Raw genomic sequence first — 24,768 nt, forward strand, 5'->3', positions numbered from 1 at the left:
GCCCGCCCGGGCGGCCGGCGGCCGCCGCCGCGGCCGTCAATGTATCTGTGGGCGCGGCCCAGGGTCCGTGCCGGCGGCCGGGGCCGCCGGGTTGCGGGCGGCTACAATCCTCAAAAACAAACAACTAGTTGACGCCGGCGACGATCTCGGACGCGGTCTGCAGCGAGTCGACCATCTTCTGGACCTCCTTGCGGCGGTTGACGGTGAAGTCGTTCTCGCGCAGCAGGTCCTCGAGCGAGTCCGAGCGGTAGAGCTTCTCGAGCAGCTCGCGCTGCATCTCGTCCTTGGAGTAGCTGACCAGGTTGAGCATGACGGCCTTGGGGACCATGTCGATCATCGTGCGCTTGACGATGTTGAAGTACGACTGGATCAGGAGCTTGATGACCTCGGTCTCGGCGGCCTCGCGCTCCGAGAGCACGCCCGAGGCCTTGAGCACGGCCGGCGGCGCCTCCATGGCGGCCATCTTCTTCTTGTTCTTGGTGGCGAAGAACGAGTTGAAGAACCCGCCGTTCTCGTCGGGGTTCATGCCGATGGGGACGGCGCCGAGGTTGTCCTTCTGGACCTGGGGCAGCGGCTTGCCGGTCTTGGGGTCGACCTGCACCGGCTTCTGCGCGTTCATCTTCTCGTTGACGATGGCCATGGCGCGGTGGCCGTTGAGGAAGTCGGGGTGGCCGGTGTTGATGTACGACGACTCCATCGAGACGATGTCGAGGACGAGCTTGTTGGTCGGCACGAGCGCCTGCTTGAAGAAGCCGATGACGACGTGCAGCAGCTTGTCCTTGAGCACCGGGTACCGCTTGAAGACCGGCTTCTGGAGGATCTGCGACAGGATCCGCACAAGCTCGTCGTAGACGAGCGTCACGCACTTGAGACTCGGGTCCTCGAACCGGCGGATCTGCTGCTTGACGATGACCTCGAACGCGGTCGTGCCCACAAACAGCGCCGGCGACGAGCCCGACGAGTTGTACAGGATCGTGCGGATGTCCACGTCCTTGACCTGGTCGAACGGGTCCACCGCCTTGACGCCGTTCGAGTACAGCTCGTGGAACACGAACGAGATACGCGCGCCGCCCGAGAGCTCCAGGCTCGACAGCTCCTGCGAGTTGCCGTCGAGGATCGTGCGGTACTCGTTGCAGAACTCGGTGATCACGTTGAGGATGATGTTCGACGGCGTGCCCAGCGACGAGTCGCCCAGCTGCGCCAGCTCCATCTGGTACTTGGACAGCGTGCTCTGGATGCGCGCCTTGATGTCCGGCAGCGTGGCCTTGATGTGGTGCATCAGGATCATGTTGAGCTTGCGCGCCAGGAACGGCGTGCCGCAGTACTGCGCCTTGGCCCGGTACGACGGGTGGTTCTCGAAGAACTCGCGCTCGTGCTCGAGCGCCGACGTGATGGCCTTGTTCTGCTCGATGTCGCGCTGCCCGCGGTTGATCACGGGCACGTAGCCCAGCCGCAGCGGGATCACGCGGCCGGCCAGGATGTCGACGACGTCCGTGCCCTGGTCCATCAGGTCCACCTTGGTCAGCACGCCGATCGTGCGCGTGCCCTCGGGGTCCGTCTCGCGCGCCAGCTTGAGGCCGTCCGAGTTGGCCAGGTCCGTGTTGGCCGCCGTGACCGCGAGAATGATCGCGTTGGGCTTGGTGATGAACTTGAGCACCATCTCCTTGATCTGGCGCTCAATGTCCTTCGGCTGGTCGCCCACGGGCACCTTGGTCAGGCCGGGCAGGTCGACCAGCGTCAGCGTCAGCACGTTGGGCGAGAAGATCCGCAGGTTGATCGGGTTGGGCGAGATCCCCGCGTTCTTGCCGGTCTTGCTCTCGGTCTCGCGCACGATCTCCTCGCGGATCTTGCCAAAGTCCGTGAACTTCTGGTTGGGCAGGTGGAGGAACTCGCCCCACTCGTCCGCCTCGTCGTTGTCCGACTTCGGACGGTTGATCAGCTGCAGGACGAGTGGCCGACGGGTGACAATGCCGGTACCTGGCGTCAGCGCGCCCGCGCAGCCACTTACCACGCGGCAGGAAGTCCCGGCCGACGATGTTCTCGAGCACCGACGACTTGCCGCTCGACTGGGAGCCGACGACGGTAATCTGGGGCAGGTCGATGGGGTTCGTGGTGGGGCCGAGCGTGGCGAACGCGTCCTGCGAGTCAGCGCTGCTGCCTGGGTCCGGTCCCGGGTCCGCTGGGACCGCTGGGTCCGCTGGGTCCGGGGGGGATGGGGCGCTCTGGCGGGGCGGGTCCAGGGGGTGCGCCTGGCTGCGCCGGGTCGCCGCCGGGCCTGCTGCAGGGCCCGCTGCGACCCGCCGGGTCCGCTGCCGGGCCCTGGCCGTCCGCGCCCGGCGGGTCGCCCGCAGACCCGCCGGCGGCCCGACCAGCCGCCCGCCCGACCCGCCGCCCGCCGGCACCCGTCTGCCCCGTCCAGCTGCCGCCCCACACCGCGCTTGCACTCACCTGAAGACGGTTGACGGTGGAGATAAGGTGCTGGTCCATGGCGGCTACTGTAGTCTGCTAGGCAACACTGGTCTGTGATAATACGGCGACGTGGCGCTTGCTGGCTCCTGGAAAAGACCTCGCGACGGTGCTATCGGATACAGTTCAGGCGTTCAGATACACCAATGGCTGGATGTGGTCTGTAAGCAAGAAACTGATAGTTCTATGCCAATGGCGATCAGTATCGTCCGCAGGTCCACCGCGCCCGGCCGGTCTCGGACGGATTGGCGGCGCGCACAGCGTCGCTGCAGCCGCGCACACGGCCAGCCGTCTCCGCGCGGGCGCGCCGGTGAAGTACATACCAGATGGTATCGGAAGGGCCGGTAGAAGCTTGGGAAACGAGACAAGAGAGTATCGTGGGCCCAGAAACGTAGATAAGTATCCCAGGTTGCAACGTAAATAATGGTGTTTAGATTGCAGCAGAGTACGAAAGTGGGCGCAATCGCGACGCGCGGCGACGGTAGCGGCACAAAGCGTGGTGAATTTGCCGGGAATACGGCGCAAGCGTCGCGCGGCCGCGGGGATGTGTATTTTTAGCGGAACTGAACTGCGGGTCCGCAGCAGTCCCTAAACCGTTTAGGCCCTAACCCAAAAGCCGTTGGCCGCCGGCACGGACCGGCCGTGGCCTGGCGGGCGCGCGGGCACGGTGGCGGCCCGGCAGCCGGCGGAGGGCGCCGGAGGCGCGCGGGCGGGCGCGCGGCGACGGCGACGCCGGCGGCGGCGTCGCGCATATCCCAGCACGCGCGCACATGTCAGCACGAGCCGCACGGCGTGCGGCGGGCCCGCCGCGCGGCCGCAGGCCTGCAGCAGCGCGCGTGGCCGTGCAGCGGCGTGCAGGCCAGCGCACGGCGGCGCCGCGGGCGGTGCGGCGCGGCCGGGTAACTGCGGGATATCGCCGCCCGCGCCGCATCCTCCCGCCACATGTCTGTGTACGAGCCCGCCGAGGACGATGGCCAGCTGGCCGCGCAGACTGCGCGCCGGCGCCGTGTGATCGCCGTCTCGGGCGCGTCCGCCCTTGGCCTCGCCAACGAGGTTGCTCTTCTGAAAGAGAAGGTCGAGCTCGAGCGCGCGGCCGGATCGACCGGCCGCCGGCCGCCTGTCGACGATCGCGCCCGCAAGAAGCAGGCCTGGAAGCCCAATCGGGGGGTCAAGGAGCGCGCCGCGCGGGACGCGGCCGTGGCCGAGGAGCCCGAAAAGGACGCCCAGCGCATCCTCGAGCGCAAGGCCAAGCAATACGAGGCGCTCAAGCGCGGCTACGCCGCGCCCGGCGTCCGCGACGAGGATGTCCTGATCGACGTCGACATGCTGCCCGCCCGCCGGTCTGACGACGACTCGTCCGACGACGAGGACGCCCGGTACCGGCGGCTGCAGCGGCGGGGCGACGGCCGCGACGACGACAGCGACGACGACATGGTCACGTACGAGGACGAGTTCGGCCGCACGCGCCGCGTCTCGCGCTGGAAGATGCCGCGCACGTACGACGGCGAGCGCGGCCCCGGCGGCGGCTTCACCGGCGTGTACGTGCCGCAGCCGACCAAGCTGATCTACGGCGACGTGATCCAGCACGAGGCGTTCACAGCCGACGAGGAGGCCATGCGCGAGATCCTCACGCGCGACGACACCAACGACCTCGAGAAGCACTATGACGCCAAGTGGGAGATCCGCAACAAGGGCGTCGGCTTCTACAACTTTTCCCAGGACAAGAAGACGCGCGACGCCGAGATGGACGAGCTCAAGCACATGCGCGAGCAGACCGAACGCATGATGCGCCGGTCTGCCGAGCTGCGCAAGCGCAGCGCGGACCGCCTGGCGCGGCGCCGCCGCGTCGTGGACGCGCGCCGGAACGCGGTCCTGGGCGACCAGTTCCTGCAGACGCTGCCGTAGGCGCGCCGCACGGGCTGCGGCGCACCGCGGCGCGGGTGGCGCAGGCGGCGCCTGCGCCGCATGCGGTGCGGTGCGGTGTCCCACCGAGCCGCACGCCACAGCGGCGCCCCGGCCCCGCGCCACTGATAAGCGTCGCCCCCGCCGATGGCATCGCCAACTGTCGTGCGGCGTGTCTCGTGTCCCATGGCCGGACCGTTTCCGATCACGTGTTCATAGAAGGATTACGAATTGTGCTCGCCTAGTTCGGCCATATCTCCGCAAACCGAGGCTGTGCAGCCCCGCCACGCGCCAAACACCCATTGCACCGCCCATTCGGTGTTAACTACGCCTCACTAGCTGGTCACAAGCTCGCCTGTCCGGACAAGGTCCAGAAGGTCCCAAGTCACGGTAACCGTCGTCACGCCCGCAGCCTACGGCCGAGTTCGGCAGATATCTCTCGCCTCCGCCTATTCGGTGGCCTGTCGATAACATAAATTCACCCGACGTCCGGTTCGTTTCTTCCCCAGAAGCATAGTGTGACCAGCAGGTACGTCCGGCCATGGCCGCCACTAACGTCAAGACCATGAGCGCTCCTCCCCCGCCGTCCACGCCCGCTGGGTGGGTGGCCAAGTACGATGAGAACTACAAGACGTGAGTACGCGCCAATTGCCCGACTGACGCCAGGTACTACTATGTCAACCTCGCAACTGGGGTCTCGCAGTGGGAGCCGCCGGCAGGCAGCAGTTCCGACAAGCCGGGGCCGCCGCCGTACACGCAGGCCGCGCCGGCGCCGCAGCAGCAGCACGACCAGCGCGCTTACGGCGGGTACCAGCAGCCGCCGCCGGTGCCGCAGCAACAGTACTACCAGGCGCCGCCGCAGCAGCAGTACGGCTACCCGCCCCAGCCCCAGCCATACGGCGGCTACCAGCAGCCGCCCTACGGCTACCAGCAGCCGCCCTACGGCTACCAGCAGCAGCCGCAGGTCATCTACGCGGAGCAGCAGCAGAAGAAGTCGCGTATGGGCGGCGCTGGAGGCATTGCCCTCGGTGCTGGTGCCGGTCTCCTAGGCGGCATGCTGATTGGCGAGATGATGGATGGTCCGCACATGATGGGCCCCCCTCCCGGCGAGTACGGTCCTGGCCCCGACTATGGCGGCCCCGGCCCCGGCGACGACTTTGGCGGCGGTGACGACTTCGGCGGCGGAGACTTTGGCGATTTTTAGACGCCGGTCGCAGCATTGTATTTTCTCTCATTTCGGGCTTGCAATTCTAGGTGTACAGTTTTTGGCCTTTTCAATACACGCTTTCCTCTACGACGCGACCAAGCACGCGCGGCTGAGCGTGGCCGTGAAGGTTGTGCCTGCACGAGCCCGCTGCCAGCGTACGCCCGGTTTAGCCGAGCAGTGGTCGGGGAATGTCACTCTCTAGTCCCGGCCGGGTGTCGGTACGGCGTCAGGCACTGTGCGCAAGCACGGCGAGCCTCGGTAACGGGCCTGCAGGTAACGTGCAGTGCGGCGGTGTGGGTTATGAGCCGCAGCCTAGCGCGCGGCCATCCGCGCACCGCGCCGCACCGCACGCGTCGCACTGCCACCACATTCGTCTAGCGCGGTAGACCGCCTGGGCGCCCAGAGTCGCGCACCGCCACAGCGCCCCTGGCCGCTCTTGCCGAGCCGGACGCCACGCTGCCATAGCGCGTCCGGCCGCGGCCGTGGCCGGCCAGAGGAACCGCTGCACCGGGCGGCCGCAGCAGCTGCGCGCCAGTGCGCCGATGCGGGCAGTAGGCTATCGCGCGCATGGGCCAGCGGATGCCGCGCGGCCGCCGTGGCGGTGTGCCATGGCGGTGCGTTCGGCGGCGCGGCTTTGGCACGGCCCGGGGTCCGAGTGGCGCGGGCACAGCCGTCGCGCCGCACGACGCTTGCGACGTATCTGCCCAGCCCTACGGCTGGGCGGCTGCACCACCCCAGCTCGCGCTCCGGGCTGCACAGCCACCGCAACCCCAACCCACAGCAGCCACCTCTAAACCGACCGCCGTCCACTAACTCAGCCACTGTCCTGCACCTGTTCCGTCTCACGGCCTCTGTGTGCGGCCACTGGGAGAAAGCTATTTTTGAGTAGGGCTACCAGGTTGTTAAATTATCAGAACATATACATTCCTCAAAAAACTTCACTCCGCCCCTTCTTGCTCGCTCGCTGCCCAGTGCGTGCTTCTGAGCGGATATTTGAAGGACGAGGAAGTTCTGGTTGCAAGCCAGCGATTGATATCATCTGTGCGAGGACAGACAGCTGCCGCAGCTGTCGAAGCGATTGATAGGTACGGCAAGTGGGCGCAATCAGGGCCGGGCCGGCAGCCGCGGCTGGGTGCTTGCGGCCAGACAGGGGTCCGCAACCGGCGGCGGCCTGTCGGGCGCGGCGGACAGGGCGTGCCGTGTGGAGCCGACAACCGGAACCGATCTGACGACCAGGCATGGCGATTTTCAACCGCGGTTCGTCTCCGGACGAGACGGACAGCATCGATGAGACGACGCCACAGGTGGCCGAGAAGAAGCCCAAGACCCGGCGGCCACCCAGTAAGTGCGCGCACAGGGCCCGCTGACCACAGACACGGCGTTTCGCCAGCAGCGTCTGAAGGCGTGGCAGTAAGTAGGCGACCGCGGCTGCGCTGACCCCAGGCCGATCTTGACGCCCAAGACCGTGCTGCCGCTGTACTTTGCGATTGGAATCATTTTCATGCCCATCGGCGGCTTGCTGCTTTGGGCCAGCTCGCTCGTGCAGGACATGGAGCTTGAGTACACGTACTGCTCCACGCTGGCGAACGACACGTTCTCGGACATGCCGTCGCAGTACTACTCGTCGCACTTCAAGGGCTCGGGCACGCAGAGCCCGCCCATGTGGCGCACGTCGACCAACAGCTCCGCACCGGCCGGCCAGCAGACGATCTGCACGCTGCGGTTCCAACTCATGCACGAGATGGAGGCGCCGGTGCTGCTCTACTACAAGCTCACGAACTTCTACCAGAACCACCGCCGGTACGTGCAGTCGATCAACGAGGACCAGATCAACGGCAAGGCCATGTCCGCGGCCGACCTCAAGAGCGCGGACGACTGCAAGCCGCTGATTGTCGACTCGGCGACGGGCAAGCCGTACTACCCGTGCGGCCTGATCGCCAACTCGATCTTCAACGACACGATTATGTCGCCGGTGTTCAGGGGCGACGTCTCGCCGCAGTCGCCGTCGAGCGAGAACGCGACGTACTCGATGACCGACCAGGGCATCGCCTGGTCCCAGGACAAGAAGCGCTTCAAGAAGACCGAGTACAAGGCTTCGGAGGTTGTTCCGCCGCCGTACTGGGTGGACCGCTACCCGGACGGCTACACGGACGACAACCTGCCAGACCTGTCCGAGTGGGAGGCGCTCCAGAACTGGGTCCGCACCGCCGGTCTGCCCGAGTTCTCCAAGCTGGCTCTGCGCAACGACACGACGGCCATGCAGGCGGGCACGTACGAGATCGACGTCGGCCTGCACTTCCCGGTCACGACCTACTCGGGCACCAAGTCGCTGCTGCTCTCAACTCGCACCGTTCTGGGCGGCCGCAACCCGTTCCTGGGCATCGCCTATCTGGTCGTCGGCGGCCTGTGCTTCGCGCTCGGCCTGTTCTTCACCATCCGCCACCTGATCAAGCCGCGCAAGCTCGGCGACCACACGTATCTGTCGTGGAACAACGACGCAGCGTCGACAGCGGTGGCCAGCGGACGCGATCTGTCGTCCAACGTCGATCGCAGATAGGCGTCCGTGGATCCGCGTTTTCCGACCCCGCGTGCGTCTGGGCGTGCGCGGCGGCTACGGGTTGTATTACTACCGCAATATATGTCTCGAGTTCTGATCGCACGGGCGCGGCCGGCGCCGGGTCCGGCCGCGGGTCCGTGGGTTCGTGCGTCTGTGGATCACGCGTCTGTGATCCGCGTTCACAGACCTGCCCAGCCTGCCGCTCTTCGGTCGCCAAACCAGGCGCGTCTCGTGAGCCGAGTCTTGGCCGGCTGTGATCTGCGGTCGTGATCCGCGGTCGTGATCCGCCGCTGTGGCTCGTATTGACTCGTGTTACGTCGGCGGCTAGCGCTCGGCCAGAGCAGCGCGCGGCCAGACGCCCGCGCCTCCGCCAGGCCTGTTGCCAGCTGCCGCCTCTGCGCCGCAGCTCTGCACGCGCGTCGCCCCCTGCCGTCCCGCCAGGCGGCCGCGTGTCGTTTGCGCGGCGGGTGGCCTACCACGCGGCAGCAGCCGGCAGCAGCCGGCAGGCAGCGCAAGCACAGCCACGCGGTTAAGCACGCAAGCCCCGTTTGCCACATCGTAACCGTCAACAGTGGTCCGCTAGCCCGTTCCAGGCCCTATTCAGCCCCAAACAGACGATCGCTACCCCCGTTTGGGCGATATTAGCTGCCCGCCGACGCGCTGAGCAATCGGGCACCACCCCCGTGGTACGGTCTAACACTTTCTGGCCAGCCTAGTCCCTGTCGGAGCCGCGGTCGCGGGCAGCAACGCGGGCCGGGCGACTAGCGCGATGCGGCACACGATCGTTTCCGTAGCAACATACACTTAAGGTTAAGCCCCATATTAAAGTGGCAAGGTGTAAACAAACACCTAAACGCTACCTCCGAGGAATGTCTTGACAAGCCCGCCGTCAATTGGGCTACGTCGGACGGTTGAGCTCTCGCGGACGACGGACACCGGCCACGGACTGCCGGAGGGTATGACAAACTGATCCCGCTGTGCGCGGCCACGAACACTACGACACGTCCGACACCAGCCACGTCAGCTCACCCGACGCCGAGAGCACGGCCACCGGCATGGCCGAAATCAACACCGCCAGCAAGATGGGCGCGGGCGGCGCCGGGCCCGAGAAGCTCGGCGTGCTGATCGCCATCTTCATCAAGGGAGTACGTGCGCGCGCGGCCGAGCTGACGCCAGAAAAACCTGCCCAACCGGAGGAAGATGGGCAAGCAGGACCCGTACTGCACCGCGCGCATTGCGCAGAACGCACAGAACACCAAGACCGACAAGCGCGGCGGCCAGACGCCGCACTGGGACCACGAGCTGCGCTTCGACGTCTACGACACGCCCGACAGCCAGAAGATGAAGGTCACGGTTCTGGACGACAACGACGCCCGGCCGGAGCTCATCGGCGACGCCTTGATCGACCTCAAGCCGGCTTTTGAGCGCTCCTCGGCCGACGGCTACGACAACTGGCACCCGATCATGTTCAAGAACAAGTACGCCGGCGAGATCTTCATCGAGATGACGTTTTACGCCAAGGTACGTGGCCGCAGGCCTAGCTGACGCCAGAAATCGCGCAAGGTGAAGAAGACGAACAACAAGGACAAGCCCAAGGTCAAACGCGTGCCGCGGAAGGGCGAGGTTGACCAGCCGGCCGAGCGCGAGGGCCGGCCGGACCCGGGCGACACCGACGACGAGCTGTACAGGACGTTCAACAGCCAGAACGTGTACCACGAAACGCCAAATACGACGCCGAACGCGACCCGGACACGCCGGGAAAACTCCAGCACGAACCTGCATGCGGCCGCACAGGCCTCGCCGACCCGCCGGAGCTCGGGCTCGTTTGTGTCGGACACGGACGAGCCTACGCGGGACGAAACTCGCGACCGCCGCGTGAGTCGCGATGGCCGCGGCCGCCGCAGCAGCCACGATATCCGCGACCACCGCGACCGCGAGCTCCGCGAGCAGCACGAGCGGCGGCCGAGCCGCGACGACCGCGACCCCCGAGACACGCACGAGTACGAACCGCCGCAGCTGCCGATGTACCACTACGATTCCACAGTTTTGAACGTCGTCGAGAGCCCTCTGGACCAAGAAAATCAGCCGTGGCAGCACCACAACAGCGTCGACAGCGGCAGCGGCGCCAGCCTGTACGAGCCAGAGACGCCACGGGTCCGAGAGGAGGCTGTGGCGCTGAGCAAACGCGATATGTCGCCAATGCGCGAGCTGCCGGTGTCGCCGCTCAGCCCGAGCCGGCGCGATCCGTCGCCGATGAGAGACCTGCGGGACACGCGAGACCCGCTGGCCGACCATCTCGCACGCGCGCGCTCTATGCGCGAGCTGCCGGCGGTCGCAGCGCAGCTGTCGCCGACTCAGAGGGACATGTCTGTGTTCCACTCGCTGCCCGAGAACCAGAGGGAGCCGTCGCCGGCGCGCGCGCGGTCACGGTCGCCGCTGGTCCGCGCGCCATCGACTCGCGAGCACGCGCTGCCGCGCAGCCGGCCGCTACCGCCGCAGCCGGGCGACTTCCACGGCGGCTACGACGACTACGCCGAGCCCGAGTCCGCCGAGGACTACTACGACGAAGCCTACGACCAGTGGTCTCCGGACCTGCACCGGACCGCCAGCCGTAGCCTGCCGCGACCGTCGCCCCGGCCGGACCTGGCGTTCAGCATGGCGCGGAGCGCGAGCGCGCGGGTGCCGCGTGGGGCGCCGGCGCGCAGCTTGCGCAACCAGACGGGCGCGGTCTACGACCCTTACGGGCCCATGCAGGGCTACACAGCGCCGTTGCAGGTGCCGTTGCACCAGCAGTCGCTGCCGCAGCTGCCGCAGCTGCCGCCGGCACTGCCGTTGCCGATTGTGCCCGAATCGGCGCAGTCGCGGCCGGTCAAGTCGCCGTCGATGCCGCAGGTGCCGATGAAGTCGCCGTCGCTGCCACAGCTGCCGACGCGGTCGCCGTCGTTGCCGCAGCTGCCGGGCTTCGCGCCCGTGCGGCACGCGCTGCCGAACCCGGCGCACTACAGCCGGCCGGCAGACGCGTACGACGAGTACGGGTACGGGTACGACGGGTGGGACGAGTACGGGTACGAGCCGCACGCGCCGCACGGCGCGCATGAGCCGCACGGCATGCATGAGCCGCACGGCGTGCATGAGCCGCACGGCGTGCATGAGCCGCACAGCATGCACGAGCCGCACGAGCCGCACGAGCCGCACGAGCGGTACGAGGAGCCGCGCGACTACTACGACTACGACGCCTACCACGACGCCGCCAGCCCGGCGCTGGCCGGCATGTACCTGCCGGCCGCGCCCGCGCTGGCCAGCCCGCCCGTGCTCAAGCCCGTGCAGCCGCTGCAGCCGCAGAAGAGCCCCAAGCTGGCGCAGAAGCAGCAGCGGCCCGCGCAGGTCACGTTCGCCAACGGCAGCAGCCGCGCCGTGGCCGGCAAGCCCGCGCCGCCCAGCAAGCAGCCGGCAGCCGCGCCGTCGCGGCGGCAGCCGCAGCTCAAGCGGCTCGGCCGCGCGCGCCAGCGCGACCCGGTCCTGCACGCCGAAGTCGAGCAGCTCGAGCTGATGCTCCAGCGCAGCAACCTCGACCGGTGACCCGACGACCACGTGGGCACGAATGGACGCAGATAGCATAATACACCGGACATCACTGACCGCCAGACGCGTCGCGTCGCGTCGCCCACAACACGGCTCAGGAGCCTTATACGGACCGCTGTCCCACGTAGACACCACCCCAAAGATGAACACCGAATCGGCCGCGGGCAACGGCGACTACACGCAGGCGTATCTCTCGGACGTGATCATGGAGGACGTCGAGATGCGGGACGGATCAGACGAGTCCGAGGCGTCGTCGGACGAGGAGCTCGAGGCGGAGGACCTGGTACGCAGGCCGCGACGCGTCGCTGACCACAGGCCGCGGTCAACGCAGAGGACAGCATCAGCGAGCAGATCGACACGGCCAACATCGTGCCGGCGCGCACGCGCGGACGGGTGGCCGGCTTCGCCGCCGCGGCCGGGCTCGGCGGCGACGACGGCGACGACGAGAACGACAGCGACTACGAGGCGTCCTCGGACGACGAATAGCTTAGCGTCCGTAGTTCTAATTATTTTATTCATTTCAAAACCTAGACCATCACGCAATTCGTAACAAGCTCGAGAAAAAGAGTAGACTATAAAGACATATAACGAACAGGACAAAAGAGACAAAAAGGTACATGCACATCTTCGTTATAGCGTTTATAAGAAAAACAGGGGAAGAACGTTAACGTAGACGCGGCGGGCCAGGCGGGCTGCGGCCAGAGTGTATTTGACAGCGGGGGTGCTCAGCAGCACTTGGACGAGTCCTTCTTGTCCTCGTCCGGCGCGCGGGTGAAGGCCAGGACGGTGCCCTCGCCCGGGCGGGGGCCGGTCTCGGGGCCCTGGTCGAGCTGCTTGGACGAGACGATGCGGTAGATCTCGGTGAGGATGTTCTGGAAGGCGAGCTCGACGTTGGACGCGTCGAGGGCCGAGGTCTCGATGAACGACAGGTTGTTCTCGGCCGCGAAGGCCTTGGCGTCGTCGGTCGGGACCGTCCGCAGGTGCCGCAGATCGCTCTTGTTGCCGACGAGCATGATCACGATGTTGGAGTCGGCGTGGTCGCGCAGCTCCTTGAGCCACCGGGTCACGTTCTCGTATGTGTTGGTCTTGGAGATGTCGTACACGAGCAGCGCGCCGACGGCGCCGCGGTAGTACGCCGACGTGATCGCGCGGTAGCGCTCCTGGCCGGCCGTGTCCCAGATCTGCGCCTTGATGGTCTTCGCATCGACGCTGATCGAGCGGGTGGCGAACTCGACGCCAATTGTGCTCTTGGACTCCAGGTTGAACTCGTCCCGCGTGAACCGGCTGAGCAGGTTGGACTTTCCGACGCCGGAGTCACCGATCAGGACGACTGCCGTCAGCGTGCCCGTGGCCCACACCTACCCTTGAACAGATAATCGTACTCGTCTTGGGCCATCGTAGCTTGGTAGTTGTCTGGATCTGTCAGCATCGTCCTGCAGACGCATCCATCACGAGGCGCACGCGCGGGCGCCCGGCCGCCCGGCCCGCGCGCCGCCCGCGGGCCGGTCCGACGCGGTGCGGCGGATTCGGCGACTGCGCTGTGACCGCCAAGACGCCATCGGCCGTGCGCGCCGGCCGGGCAGCAATCAATCCGCGCGCCATCCAGCCCCGTCCCGCGCGCGCGTGCGCCAGCTGCAAGGTACACTCACAGGGTGTGCTTGGTGTGGAAAGTGTGCAAAGTAGCCTGGAGAAAAAAGAGGATGGGTGGCCATCTAAAAACAGCGCACGACTCTTCACACCAAGCACACCGCGAGGTCCCAGCCACTGGCTGCGCCCACTTTGCGGGCCGGGTAGGGGCGCGCCACATCTCGTGCGCCTATGCGCCGCACTGGCCGCCCCATGTGGCGCGACCCGACACGCGCGCCGGCCCGCGCCGCGCCCCGCACGCCGGAGCGCCAGGCACCAGGGCCGCGGCGCCGCCCGGCGGGCGCGCCGGGCGCGGCGCCGCGGCCCCGGCCGAATTGCTTACCTGGTGTGTCAACAGTGTGTGATGTCGTCCGGGTGTCAACAGCCGATTTAAAGATGGTCACCGCCGACGCCGCACTCTTAGAACAAGGGGCAGCGTGCAGCCGAGAGCACCAGAAGGGGCAATGCAGCGTTCTGTACGGATCGGGCGCCGTCCAGGCGACGGCTGCGACGCTAGGCGGCTCAGACAGACGGGGCGGCGCACCGCGCACGTGACTTCTGTGCAGCTCCTGCCCGATCTGGTGGCCCGGGTAAAACGCGACGCGCCTGCTGCCCGGTGGCTGTGCGACGCGTTCCCGTTCCCGTCTGGCGCCTGCAGGGGGCGGCGACGGCCGTCCGGTGCACGGCCGGCGGCGCGACGGCGTCTGGGTGCACACGTGTGCGGCGCGGCGGAGTGGCCGTGCGTGGCTGCGTCGTATGACATGTGCCCGAACCCATCAGTCACTCGATCACACGGGTCACCACGGATCACAGCTGGTCGGGTCACGGAGGTCACCACAGATCACATGCGCGGCGGGTCGCCATCCGCGCCCGCGCGGTCGTACCCGCCGGCCGCTGCTTGCACCCGCCGCCCGCGCGACCGCCGGCGCCCGTGCTACTCGCAGTGCCCTCGTCCGGCCGGATCGTATGCGTCGGCGCGCCCGTACGCTTCTTGGCTGGACGCTCTTGGCTGAACCTTACTGCAGGCCGCGGCCGTTCGGGCCGGACCTGCATGTTTGTTCTCTGAGCGCGGCTCGGCTATTTCCATCGCGCCGCAGAGCCCAAGGGGCTGCCCTGGGCCTCTGGAAGCCGTGTGCGGCTGCCACAGCCGCCGCACGCATCCTACGCCGACGCACGCGCTTCTCGACCAGACGTCGTACGTGATTGCGTCTGCTGCCCGCGCCGGCGGCCTGCCCGCGACGGATCAATTGGCTGCAATTTCCAGCGACGCGGCCAGACGAGGACTTTACGCGTAGTGCCCCGCGGCGCCGCACTTAACACCGCAAACGCGCCGCACTCGTGCTCCCAACCTCACCTGCTGGAAAAAAACGCCGCAGGCCATCGGACTCTTCCTCCAGCTTCACGAGCACCCATCATCGCGCCCAGCTGACGGTAATCGTCCAGAAAGCCCTAATGGATTCCAAGGACGAAGAGGCCGCCGTAAGTAGCTCGTCAGCGGCACGCGCGGCCGCGGCCGGCGGCGCATCAGGCGCAATCATGCCTACTGCGGCCCACGCGGCATTCTCGCCGCCAGCAGGCCGCGGCAGCGCGGCGCTGCCCGCAGCGGTGTCAGATCCGTGCCAGACACGCCATCCGACCGGCCGACACGATCCGGGCTAACAGCAAGCAGAAGTGCGTCCGCGTGGCGTCCAAGGCCAGCGTCGCGTTCATGACGAAATACTTCGCCAAGGAGATGTCCACTATCATCGATGAGGAGCGCAAGATCAAGCATGTCGAGCTCGCCGACAAAATCGAGGACAAAATTGACGACGCCAACTTTCTCAAGTCCAAGAACGTCAAGCTCGGATCGGACGTGAGTGGCCGGCGCGAGCGATCTAACGGCAGTTTGACCAGAGCCAGCTCGACTGGCGTTACAGCCCGATCATCCAGTCCGGCGGCAAGTACGACCTGCGGCCGTCCGCTGGCTCGGACGAGGAGACGCTGCATGGCGGTGTGATCCTGTGCTCGCTGGGGATGCAGTACAAGTCGTTCTGCTCCAACATGGGCCGGACGTATCTGATTGATCCGAACAAGGTACGGTGCCGGGCGCGCAAGGCTGACCGGTAGACGCAGGAGAAGTACTACAACTTCCTGGTGCAGCTGCAGCGCAAGGTCTTCGAGATGCTCAAGGACGGCGCCAACACGGTGGAGGTGCACTCCAAGACGATTGCAGCGATCAAGGCCAAGTACCCCGAGCTCGTCGGGCACTTTATCAAGACCATGGGCTGGCGGATCGGAGCCGAATTCCGCGACAAGAACTTCCTGATCAACGCCAAGTCGTCAGGAACGATCAAGGAGGGCATGACGCTCAACATCTCGCTCGGGTTCCAGGACCTGACGTCGCCCAACACGACCGACCCGCGCGGCAAGACGTACAGTCTGCTGCTGATCGACACGGTGCTCATCACAAAAGACTTCCCGGTGGTGCTGACAGACTCGCCCAAGGAGCAGGGCGACATCTCGTACTATTTCAAGGACGAGGAGGAGCTGCAGGACGAAAAGAAGGAGAAGGCGCCGAAGAAAGAGAAGCCGGCAAACACGGCGGTGCTGAAGAGCAAGCTGCGCGGCGAGGCGCGCAACGTGGACGAGAGCGCCGAGATCCGGCGGCGCGGGCACCAGGCGGAGCTGCACCAGCGGCGCCAGGAGGAGGGCATGGCGCGGTACGCGGGCGAGAAGAAGTCGGACGACGGCGAGAAGCGCGCGGACTTCAAGAAGTTCGAGGCGTACAAGCGCGAGTCGCAGCTGCCGGTGGGCATCAAGGACCTGCGGATCGCGGTCGACCCCAAGAACCAGGCGATCGTGGTGCCGATCTCGGGCCGGCCGGTGCCGTTCCACATCTCGACGCTCAAGAACGCGAGCAAGAACGAGGAGGGCGAGTACGTGTACCTGCGGCTCAACTTCCTGACGCCCGGCCAGGGCGTCGGGCGCAAGGACAACCTGGTAAGTGCGGCGTCGAGCGCGACTGACGCCAGCCGTTCGAGGACGCCGATGCGCAGTTCATCCGCAGCCTGACGTTCCGCAGCCGCGACGTCGAGCGCATGGCGGACGTGTTCCGGAGCATCCAGGACATGAAGAAGAACGCGGTCAAGAAGGAGATGGAGCGCAAGGAGCTCGAGGACGTGGTGGAGCAGGACAGTCTGGTCGAGGTCAAGAACCGGCGGCCGCTGCGACTGGACAACGTCTTTGTGCGGCCGGCGCCGGACGGCAAGCGCGTGCCGGGCACGCTGGAGATCCACCAGAACGGTCTGCGGTACCAGTCGCCCGTGCGGTCCGACCAACGCATCGACCTGCTCTTTGGCAACATCCAGCACCTCTTCTTCCAGCCCTGCGACCACGAGCTGATCGTGCTCATCCACGCGCACCTCAAGAACCCGATCATGATCGGCAAGCGCAAAACCAAAGACGTCCAGTTCTACCGCGAGGCCTCGGACATCCAGTTCGACGAGACCGGCAACCGCAAGCGCAAGTACCGGTACGGCGACGAGGACGAGCTCGAGGCCGAGCAGGAGGAGCGCAAGCGGCGGGCCGCACTCAATAAGGAGTTCCACGTCTTCTCCGAGAAGATTGCCGAGACGTCCAACAACACGCTCGACGTGGACGTGCCGTTCCGCGAGCTGGGCTTCAACGGCGTGCCATTCCGCGCGAACGTGCTGTGCCAGCCGACAACGGACTGCCTCGTCCAGCTGATCGACCCACCGTTCCTGGTCATCCCGCTCAAGGAGATCGAGATCGCCCACTTTGAGCGCGTCCAGTTCGGCCTCAAGAACTTCGACCTGGTCTTTGTGTTCAAGGACTTCTCCAAGCCCGTCGTGCACATCAACTCGATTCCGATGGAGCAGCTCGACAACGTCAAGGACTGGATCGACGAGGTCGAGATCCCGTACTCTGAGGGCCCGCTCAACCTCAACTGGCAGCCCATCATGAAGGCCGTGGTCTCGGACCCGTACTCGTTCTTCAAAGAGGGCGGCTGGTCTTTCCTGAGCAACGAGTCGTCGGACGAGGAGGGCGACGGCGAGGAGTCCGAGGAGTCCAACTTCGAGGTCTCGGACGAGGACCCGTCCGACGAGTCCCAGAGCGAGTCCGAGTTTGACGACGACGAGGGCAGCTACGACGGCTCCGACGCCGAGGACGACGACGACGACGACGAGGAGTCCGACTACGAGTAGATGTACACTCTAATGCTATGCTGTACCTGTAATTGTGGCGCGTGTGGCCATGCGGCGCTAAATGGTACCCGGACTGTAGAAGCGCGCGACTTGAGCACACGCGACGCGTCTCCCCACCATGGACACACCGTTTGCAAACGAGGTGCTGGTGCACGCGCTGGTGCGCATGCTGGCGGACGTGCTGGAGCGCGAGGCCAGGCGGCACAGCGGACGGCAGGCGGCGGAGAACGCAGAGGAGCCGGCGGCGGACGGGTCGCTGCGTGCGGCTCAGGACCCGGCCGCGGCTGACCCGGCGCCGGCCGTCTCCCTGGCCCAGATCGTGCGCGATCTCCCGGTCAAGGACCGCGACGTGTTTGTGACGCTGCACTTTGTGCAGCCGCTGCTGCTGCCGGCGCTGCAGCTGCTGGAGGAGGGCGCCGTCGAGCGCCGGACGGTGCAGGCGGACAATTTTTTCTGCGTACGCGCCACAGACGACGGCCACGACACCAGCCACATTGTGCGGCTGGCCGCCTGGAGCTGCACGTGCAAGGGGTTTCTGCTGTCGGCGGCGGCGCTGCCGGAGGACTGCGGCCGGCGGCGGACGGGCGCACTGGCGGCCGTGGAGGACCGCGGGCTGGCCGGCGTCGATAGGTACGCGTTCATGGGCAACTGCGAGCATCTGCTGGCGTGCTACCTGGCGGCCAACGGCGGCGCCGTGCTGGGCGGGCTGGCGCGGACGGGCGCGGGAGACGAGTCGGGTTGAGGCGACGCGCCGGCGGCGACCCGCGTGCGCGGGCCGCGGCGACCCGCGACGACCCGCGCAGGCCGACCCGGCCGCCGCGACCCGTCAGGGGGCGTGGCGCGCAGCCACGCTGTGTGGCGGCCACGACAAAAATTGAGTGGGCACCGCCTTTCAAGCGACACCACCAACCGTCAGACGACCGGCTACACACAGGCCCCAGCGCACGCGTGCACGAGCCAAGCAGACTGTCGCATCGGCAGCAGCTCACGCTCGATTTGCACCACCAACAGGCCGACAGGTTCACCGCGGGTGCCAGGCGCGACGACCGCCGAGCATCTGAGGCAGCCTCAGCGGCGATCGAAGCATCCACTGGCAGACACCGGCCAGCAGGCCAGACGCATGCCGTCGATTGCGAGCGCGGCAGGAGCAGAGGGCAGCGGCGCGGGCCACAAGCCAATGACCGGGTCAGCGCCGCTGGATCCGAAGGCGGCGTCCACGGCGCACTTCCATCTCAGCCAGGCCGGGTTCTGCTGGACGGCCGGCCGGCCGGACGGGCCGGTCGTGCGGGCCAGCGAGGACGGCCCGACCGTGCACCGCCAGCTGCCATGGCTCTCAGACCCGTCCTCGCCGTACGTCCGGCGGCGGCGGCGGCGGCGGGCCAAAGCGGCCGCGCCGGCGCCAGCGCCGGCTCCACCGGCGTCATGGTCAGAGCTGTTTGAGCGCGGGCGGGCGGCCGCGCCCCCAGCCGCTGCGGCACCCCCAGCCGCAGCCGAGCCCCGGCCGGACCTGCTGTCGGTCGACTACACGCCGCCGGTGCTGCAGCCGCGCGGGCTGGTCAACACCGGCAACATGTGCTTCATGAACTCGATCCTGCAGGCGCTCGTGTACTGCGTGCCGTTCTACAACCTGCTCGGCATGGTGGGCAGCCGGCTGGCGTACAAAATCCACTCCAAGACGCCGATCCTGGACTCGCTGATCATGTTCATGCGCGAGTTTGCGCTGACCCAGGCCAAGTTCGAGGACAACATGCGCGCCGGCGCGCCGTTCGGCGACTCGTTCATCCCCGAGTTCGTGTACGAGGCCATGCGCAGCAACCAGCTGTTTGCGAGCATGCGGCGCGGCCACCAGGAGGACGCCGAGGAGTTCCTCGGGTTCCTGCTGGACGGCCTGCACGAGGAGTTCGTGGCGGCCATCGACCGGCTGAACGCGGACCCGGCCATTGTGGCGCGGCTGACGGCACAGCCGCCGGCGGCGCCGCCGTACAACGACCTGGCGTACCTGATGGCGTCGCTCGAGGACTCGCAGCCCGCGGCCGAGGACGACGGCTGGCTCGAGGTCGGCAAGAAGAACCGGGTGTCGGTGACGCGGACGACGGCGGTGGCGAGCTCGCCGATCACAAACCTGTTCGGCGGCTCGTTCCGGTCGGTGATCTCGGTCGCGCGGCAGAAGCCGTCGGTGACGCTGGACCCGTACCAGCGCGTGCAGCTGGACATCTCGGCGCCGGACGTGCGCACGATCGAGGACGCGCTGGCGCACGTGTCGCGCGCCGAGACGGTGCCGTACAAGGCCAACTCGGGCGAGACCGTGGACGCGTCCAAGCAGACCTTTTTCGAGACCCTGCCGCGAATCCTGATCCTGCACCTCAAGCGGTTCGACTTTGTGCTGACGCCGGGCTCGGCGTACGCGTCCATCCACAAGATCACCAAGACGGTGGGGTACGGGCGGGCGCTGCGCATCCCGCCCGAGTGCATTGCCGAGGCCCAGCGGGCGACGCCGGCCGACTACAAGCTGTTTGGCGTGGTCTACCACCACGGCAAGTCCGCCGAGGGCGGCCACTACACGGTGGACCTGCACCGCCGGCACCACGACACCTGGATCAACATCGACGACACGCACATCCGCGAGATTGCGCCGGACGCCGTCGACACGGCGTACGAGGACGCGCTGGCCGCGCGGCGCCGGGCGGTGGCCGCGGGCGTGGCCGACGACCGCACGGCGTACCTGCTGTTCTACGAGCGCGTGCTGGACGAGACTGTACTATAGGCGCAAGCCATCCACGTGACCATGCCGAATCGGCCTGCACGCTCGGTCGTGTCTACCAGTAGCCCCCAACAGCCCCTGGCGTGACTGCTCCTGCTCCAATGGCGGTGGGCTGCGCGTCATAGCGCCGTTTGTGTACTGGCGCGATCAGCCACCGTGCGTCCTGCGTAGCGGGGTCGTGGGGTGCGCGGACCGCCGCCTGGCCAAGTGCTGACGGCCCCTGGCTGGCGCAGCGCGCCCCGCCTGGCAGCGCGGGAGCCGCTGGTTGGGCAGCGCAAGGCGCGGTCTGAGGTGGAGCGCCGACGCGTGTGGGTCGCGAGCGGCGGCCGGCGGGTCGGGCGGCTGGGCCGGTGGCGCGGCTGTGGCGCGTCGTGGCGCGCGTGGACCTGCGCGCAACGGCGGAGCGCTGCAGCCGCCGCAGCAGGGGCTGCGCCGACCGTGGCGCCCGGCAGTGGCCGGCCGCTTGGCAGCCGCCCACTGCGCCGCCAGGCACGCCGCCGCGTCGCCCGCCGGCGCGACTGGCCCGTCCACTAGCCGTCCACTGGCCGTCCACTGGTCGTCCACTGGTCGTCCACTGGCCGTCCACTAGCCGCCCACCGCGGCACTGCCGCCGGCGCCCCCTATCCCCCGCGCCGTTCGTCGCCAGCCGCCGTAGGTGCCGGCCAGCCGCCGGTCGGCCGCCAGCCGCCGCCGGCCGCCCAGTCGCCCGGCGCAACCAGAGCCACCCGTAGCCGTGGTGGGCAGTGGCCGTGCGCGGCGGTGCGGCCGCACCGCCGCAGCCACGTTGTTCGTTGTGTTCGTTGTGGTGCACCCAACCTCTCCCTCCGCAGTCCGCCCGACGGTCAGAACGCAACCGCAGCACACGGCACAGACTCTACCCGGAGCCATCGCAGGCATCGAAGGCACCGGAACCGCGCCATCGCCCTGTCCGCAGCCGCCGCAGGATCGTCGATCCCGCGATCGCCCGTCCCATCCGTTTCGCGGCCACGCCGTGATCGCCCGGACCCCCCGCCGCCGTCCGCCCTGCCGGCCCCGGCGGCATTGCATGCGCAGTAGCCCACTGCCGGACCCGTCCGGCCGCTAGCCCAGCTGCGGCCCATGAGCAAGGCCGCCGAGCCCGTCGGCGCCGCCGGCACGCCTGCCGGCGCGCTGGCCGACAAGGACCTCATCGCCGGGTACTACGCCCTCGCCGCAGAATTCGCGGCCACAGCGAGCCCGACGCAGCTTGCGCTGATCGGCGGCGTCGCGATCTTTGTGCTGCCGCTGTTCTTCGGCGTCCCCATCTTCTTTCTGCTCGTCGGCATCGGCGTCGGCATCTACACGGCCTTCCGCATCACGTCCGGCTTTGACCGGCCAGACGTGGGCGAGCTGCCGTGGAAGCGCCGCGAGTTCCAGACGCTCGGGTTTCTGTCCGAGGTAAGCACGGAGCGCGCACGGCTGACGGCAGGACTACCGGCCGCTGATCACGTCCGCGTACGAGATCTCGCCGAAGATCATGCCCATCGTCGACCGCGCGGTCAACATCATCGTCGAGCAGTACGTCGAGAACTGGTACCCGTCGGTCTCGCCGGACGACACAGTGTTTCCGGCGGCGTGCCGGGAGACGCTGCGCGACGTGGCGCGGACGTTTGCGGCGCAGCAGACCATCAAGCGGCCGGCTGACATGCTGCTGGTGCTGATTTTCTCGACGTCCAACACGTTCGTGGTGTTTCTGCGCGAGCTGCGCACGGTCATCGAGACGTACGGCTCGCTGGCGCACGTGCACGAGTACATCGCGACCAATTCCGAGTCGGCGCTGGCCCAGATGGTCGACCCGGCGATCCAGCAGACCAAGTACCGCAACGCGGCCAACAACATCCTGCAGACGTTTGTGCCGGTGCTGGACGTGAAGCGGTCGCCGGTGGGGCTGCTGGCGCGCGAGATCATTGCGCGGCAGGTGCTCGAGGCCGGCGTGGAGAGCTGCTGCAACACCGACACAGTGTGCTCGTGGATCATCTACTTCCTGCAGAAGGAGGAGAACATCAAGGCGCTGGCGCAGTCGGAGATGCGGTCGCGGGAGGGCCGCGAGGGCCGCGAGGAGACGCCGACGCCGGCCGCGGCGACGACCGCGGCCAAGCGCACGTCGCCGCGCGCGGCGCCGGCCGCGCCGTCCGTGCAGTCGTCGCCGGCCAGCTCGCGCGCGTCGCTGGACGCGTCCCGTGCGTCGGTCGAGCTCTCGCCGCGGTCGCGCGCGCCGCCGCCGGCCGAGCTGTCGCTGCCGGCCGCGCCGGCGCTGTCGTCGATCACCGAGACCGCGTCGCCCACGTTCGACGACGGCGAGTACGACCTGTCGACGCCGTCGCAGCCGCGCACGTCGCGGGTCGCCCGCAAGCCGGTCCCGTCGGTGTCCGCGCTCGGCGCGTCGCTGCTCGACGGCGACGGCGACATCACGAGCTCGCGCGACGAGGTCATGGGAACCAAGCCGCGCAAGCTCGACGTCTCGGCCGACATCGGCCAGCAGCGGTTCCCGGCCGGGCTCGACGACGACGGGTACGGCGACGACGCGGACCCGAGCCTAGCGTACCTGCGGTCGGACGCGTCGTCGGCGCAGCCGTCGGTGCTCTCGCGGGCGTCCACGGCCACCTCGGCCACGGACGAGACGCTCTCGCCGCAGGGCTCGAACCCGTCGTCGCTGTACCTGTCGCGGATCGCCGTGATCGACTCGTCGTCGGACGCGCAGACGATCCGCACGCTGACGTCGCGGCCGTCGGGGTTCTACACGATCGTGATCGAGCCGTCGGACGCGTCCAGCCAGGGCTGGATGGCGATGCGGTCGCTGGCCGACTTTGAGAAGCTGCACGTGGTGCTGCAGAAGCTGGCCACGCTCGCCGGCCTCAAGACGTTCCCGGACGTGTTTCCGCCCTGGGCCGGCGCCACGCGCGCCGAGTACTGCAAGACGCTGCAGGCGTACCTGCAGCTCGTGGCCAACACGCGCGAGCTGGCCGACTGCGAGGCGATCAAGAAGTTCCTGGACAAGAAGGACACGGCCTCGGTCAACGAGAAGAAGCTGTTCAAGCGGCCGTTCAAGAACGCGTCCGAGGGCGTGCTGGACGTGTTCAACAAGGCGTCGGCGGCGTCGGCGTCGGCCAAGGACGGCCGCAAGACGATCCTGAACGTGATCGCGGCCGCCAAGAAGTCGTCGGCCGAGGCCATGCAGCGCACGCGCGAGTCGGTCATCCTCAACTCGCGCCAGAAGTTCCTGCTGTCGAACGGCGACCACGACTTTGGCCTCTTCAGCAACAGCTCGCACCCGACGTACAGCAGCACGGCCGGCGCGGCGTCGACGACGTCTGTCGCGGACGCGCGCGCGCTCGCCGAGCAGTACCAGCTGCCCCCGCCGCCGTCCGAGATCGGCGACAACTACGGCAGCGAGCCGTCGCAGCTGGTGCGGTCCGTGTCGCGCACGTCGACGACGTCCAACAAGTCCAACGTGCTGCAGCCGTCGCGCCCGCAGTCGCCGTTCTACAAGGACGACACGGACCCGTCCACGGCCGACTCGGACGGCTCGTTCGACGCGCGCGACACCACCGCCGTCCTCCCGCCGTCCGCCGCCGCCGCGGCCGAGCTCGCGGCCGACGTCGCCGCCAAGCGCAGCTCGGTCATCTCCGCGCACGAGCCCCTCAGCCAGAGCGAGACCAACCTGCTCGTCGACACCATGTTCCTCGCCATCTCGGAGCTCTACATGCTCTCCAACGTGTGGACCGTCCGCCGGTCGCTGCTGACCATGCTGCGCGGGCTCATCCTCCGCAACGGCTCGTCCTCGCTCGAGGGCATCCGCGTGGCCATCCAGAAGGACGTCCTCGACAAGTACTCGTCCGAGGACGAGATGGCCACCAAGCTCGACAACTTTGTCGACTCCATCTGGGGAGACCAGCCCGCGCCCACAGAGCAGGACTCGGAGGCTCTGCGCGCCGAGGCCCGCCGCATGTTCATCACGGGCGGCGTGCCCGACGCCATCAAGAGCGTCATGGGCGCTGCGGCCTCGGCCAAGGCCCTCGAGGCCGTCTTTGACGTGCTCCAGGACCAGAACATCACCCGCGGACTCATCCAGAATCTGCTCATGGACGTTATCACCACATTTTCCATGTAGCCGCCGGCGATGCGGCCTGCACGTGTTGTACACTATTCGATTCAGGGCCCTACATTCTTACGGGCTCGGCCTAAATTTATCATCCTTACGCAGCACGGCGGCCGGCGTGGTGCCCCCAGCCTCCGGCGGCGACTCCGGCGAGGTGGCTGCCCTGCGGGCGGGCATATAGCCGCACTATATAGCCGCCCGCACGGCCTACCCTCGACGGAGTCGCCGCCGGAGGCTGCACCGCCACGGGTGAGCCTCCGGCGGCGACTCCGGCGCGGGGGGGGGCCCGCCGGGCAGGCATAAACCCCCCCCCCGGGCCGCCCCCCACCGGGGGCGGCGGCGGGC

At 67.7% G+C, this 24,768-nt stretch overlaps 10 protein-coding genes across 10 annotated transcripts; 8 read left to right on the forward strand and 2 right to left on the reverse strand.

The window, feature by feature from the left end:
• Nucleotides 1-30: 30 nt before the first annotated feature.
• V1510DRAFT_446415 (Dynamin central region-domain-containing protein) lies at nt 31-2,867 on the reverse strand. The gene is made up of 4 exons (XM_066935725.1): nt 2,790-2,867; nt 2,449-2,650; nt 2,009-2,138; nt 31-1,977 (listed from the first exon to the last, which is right to left on the reverse strand). The coding sequence occupies exons 2-4, from the start codon at nt 2,485-2,487 to the stop codon at nt 125-127; spliced, it is 2,022 nt and encodes a 673-aa protein (XP_066786781.1). The 5' UTR covers nt 2,488-2,650; nt 2,790-2,867; the 3' UTR covers nt 31-124.
• Nucleotides 2,868-3,408: 541 nt separating this feature from the next.
• V1510DRAFT_440659 (uncharacterized protein) lies at nt 3,409-4,678 on the forward strand (the record flags this gene model as incomplete). Its single annotated transcript, XM_066935617.1, has 1 exon — nt 3,409-4,678. One exon carries the CDS (start codon nt 3,409-3,411, stop codon nt 4,369-4,371), a length of 963 nt encoding a protein of 320 aa, XP_066786782.1. The 3' UTR covers nt 4,372-4,678.
• Nucleotides 4,637-5,668, forward strand: V1510DRAFT_279198 (uncharacterized protein). The gene is made up of 3 exons (XM_066930623.1): nt 4,637-4,897; nt 4,931-5,001; nt 5,035-5,668. Exons 2-3 carry the CDS (start codon nt 4,934-4,936, stop codon nt 5,570-5,572), a joined length of 606 nt encoding a protein of 201 aa, XP_066786783.1. The 5' UTR covers nt 4,637-4,897; nt 4,931-4,933; the 3' UTR covers nt 5,573-5,668.
• Nucleotides 5,669-6,525: 857 nt separating this feature from the next.
• On the forward strand, nt 6,526-8,222 carry V1510DRAFT_279274 (ligand-effect modulator 3 family). Its single transcript, XM_066930624.1, has 4 exons — nt 6,526-6,660; nt 6,812-6,916; nt 6,949-6,985; nt 7,019-8,222. Exons 2-4 carry the CDS (start codon nt 6,814-6,816, stop codon nt 8,130-8,132), a joined length of 1,254 nt encoding a protein of 417 aa, XP_066786784.1. The 5' UTR covers nt 6,526-6,660; nt 6,812-6,813; the 3' UTR covers nt 8,133-8,222.
• Nucleotides 8,223-8,972: 750 nt separating this feature from the next.
• V1510DRAFT_279313 (C2 domain-containing protein) lies at nt 8,973-9,916 on the forward strand. Its single transcript, XM_066930625.1, has 2 exons — nt 8,973-9,277; nt 9,309-9,916. The coding sequence occupies exons 1-2, from the start codon at nt 9,188-9,190 to the stop codon at nt 9,675-9,677; spliced, it is 459 nt and encodes a 152-aa protein (XP_066786785.1). The 5' UTR covers nt 8,973-9,187; the 3' UTR covers nt 9,678-9,916.
• A 2,298-nt stretch (nt 9,917-12,214) lies between these two features.
• V1510DRAFT_383282 (ras family-domain-containing protein) lies at nt 12,215-13,110 on the reverse strand (the record flags this gene model as incomplete). The annotated part of the gene is made up of 2 exons (XM_066931674.1): nt 12,215-13,044; nt 13,077-13,110. 2 exons carry the CDS (start codon nt 13,108-13,110, stop codon nt 12,440-12,442), a joined length of 639 nt encoding a protein of 212 aa, XP_066786786.1. The 3' UTR covers nt 12,215-12,439.
• A 1,585-nt stretch (nt 13,111-14,695) lies between these two features.
• Nucleotides 14,696-17,577, forward strand: V1510DRAFT_432132 (FACT complex subunit-domain-containing protein). The gene is made up of 5 exons (XM_066935472.1): nt 14,696-14,819; nt 15,010-15,192; nt 15,225-15,413; nt 15,447-16,319; nt 16,352-17,577. Exons 1-5 carry the CDS (start codon nt 14,793-14,795, stop codon nt 17,543-17,545), a joined length of 2,466 nt encoding a protein of 821 aa, XP_066786787.1. The 5' UTR covers nt 14,696-14,792; the 3' UTR covers nt 17,546-17,577.
• Nucleotides 17,578-17,663: 86 nt separating this feature from the next.
• Nucleotides 17,664-18,287, forward strand: V1510DRAFT_432133 (uncharacterized protein; the record flags this gene model as incomplete). The annotated part of the gene is made up of 1 exon (XM_066935473.1): nt 17,664-18,287. The coding sequence occupies one exon, from the start codon at nt 17,664-17,666 to the stop codon at nt 18,285-18,287; it is 624 nt and encodes a 207-aa protein (XP_066786788.1).
• Nucleotides 18,288-18,937: 650 nt separating this feature from the next.
• On the forward strand, nt 18,938-20,327 carry V1510DRAFT_423120 (uncharacterized protein). The gene has a single exon (XM_066934895.1). It carries the CDS (start codon nt 19,116-19,118, stop codon nt 20,307-20,309), a length of 1,194 nt encoding a protein of 397 aa, XP_066786789.1. The 5' UTR covers nt 18,938-19,115; the 3' UTR covers nt 20,310-20,327.
• A 709-nt stretch (nt 20,328-21,036) lies between these two features.
• V1510DRAFT_432135 (PXA domain-containing protein) lies at nt 21,037-24,625 on the forward strand. The gene is made up of 2 exons (XM_066935474.1): nt 21,037-21,722; nt 21,754-24,625. Exons 1-2 carry the CDS (start codon nt 21,405-21,407, stop codon nt 24,433-24,435), a joined length of 3,000 nt encoding a protein of 999 aa, XP_066786790.1. The 5' UTR covers nt 21,037-21,404; the 3' UTR covers nt 24,436-24,625.
• Nucleotides 24,626-24,768: the final 143 nt, after the last annotated feature.

This window comes from Dipodascopsis tothii (genome assembly GCF_038497935.1).
Source record: "Dipodascopsis tothii strain CBS 759.85 unplaced genomic scaffold V1510scaffold_42, whole genome shotgun sequence".
Classification (NCBI taxonomy): domain Eukaryota; kingdom Fungi; phylum Ascomycota; class Lipomycetes; order Lipomycetales; family Lipomycetaceae; genus Neoaidaea; species Neoaidaea tothii.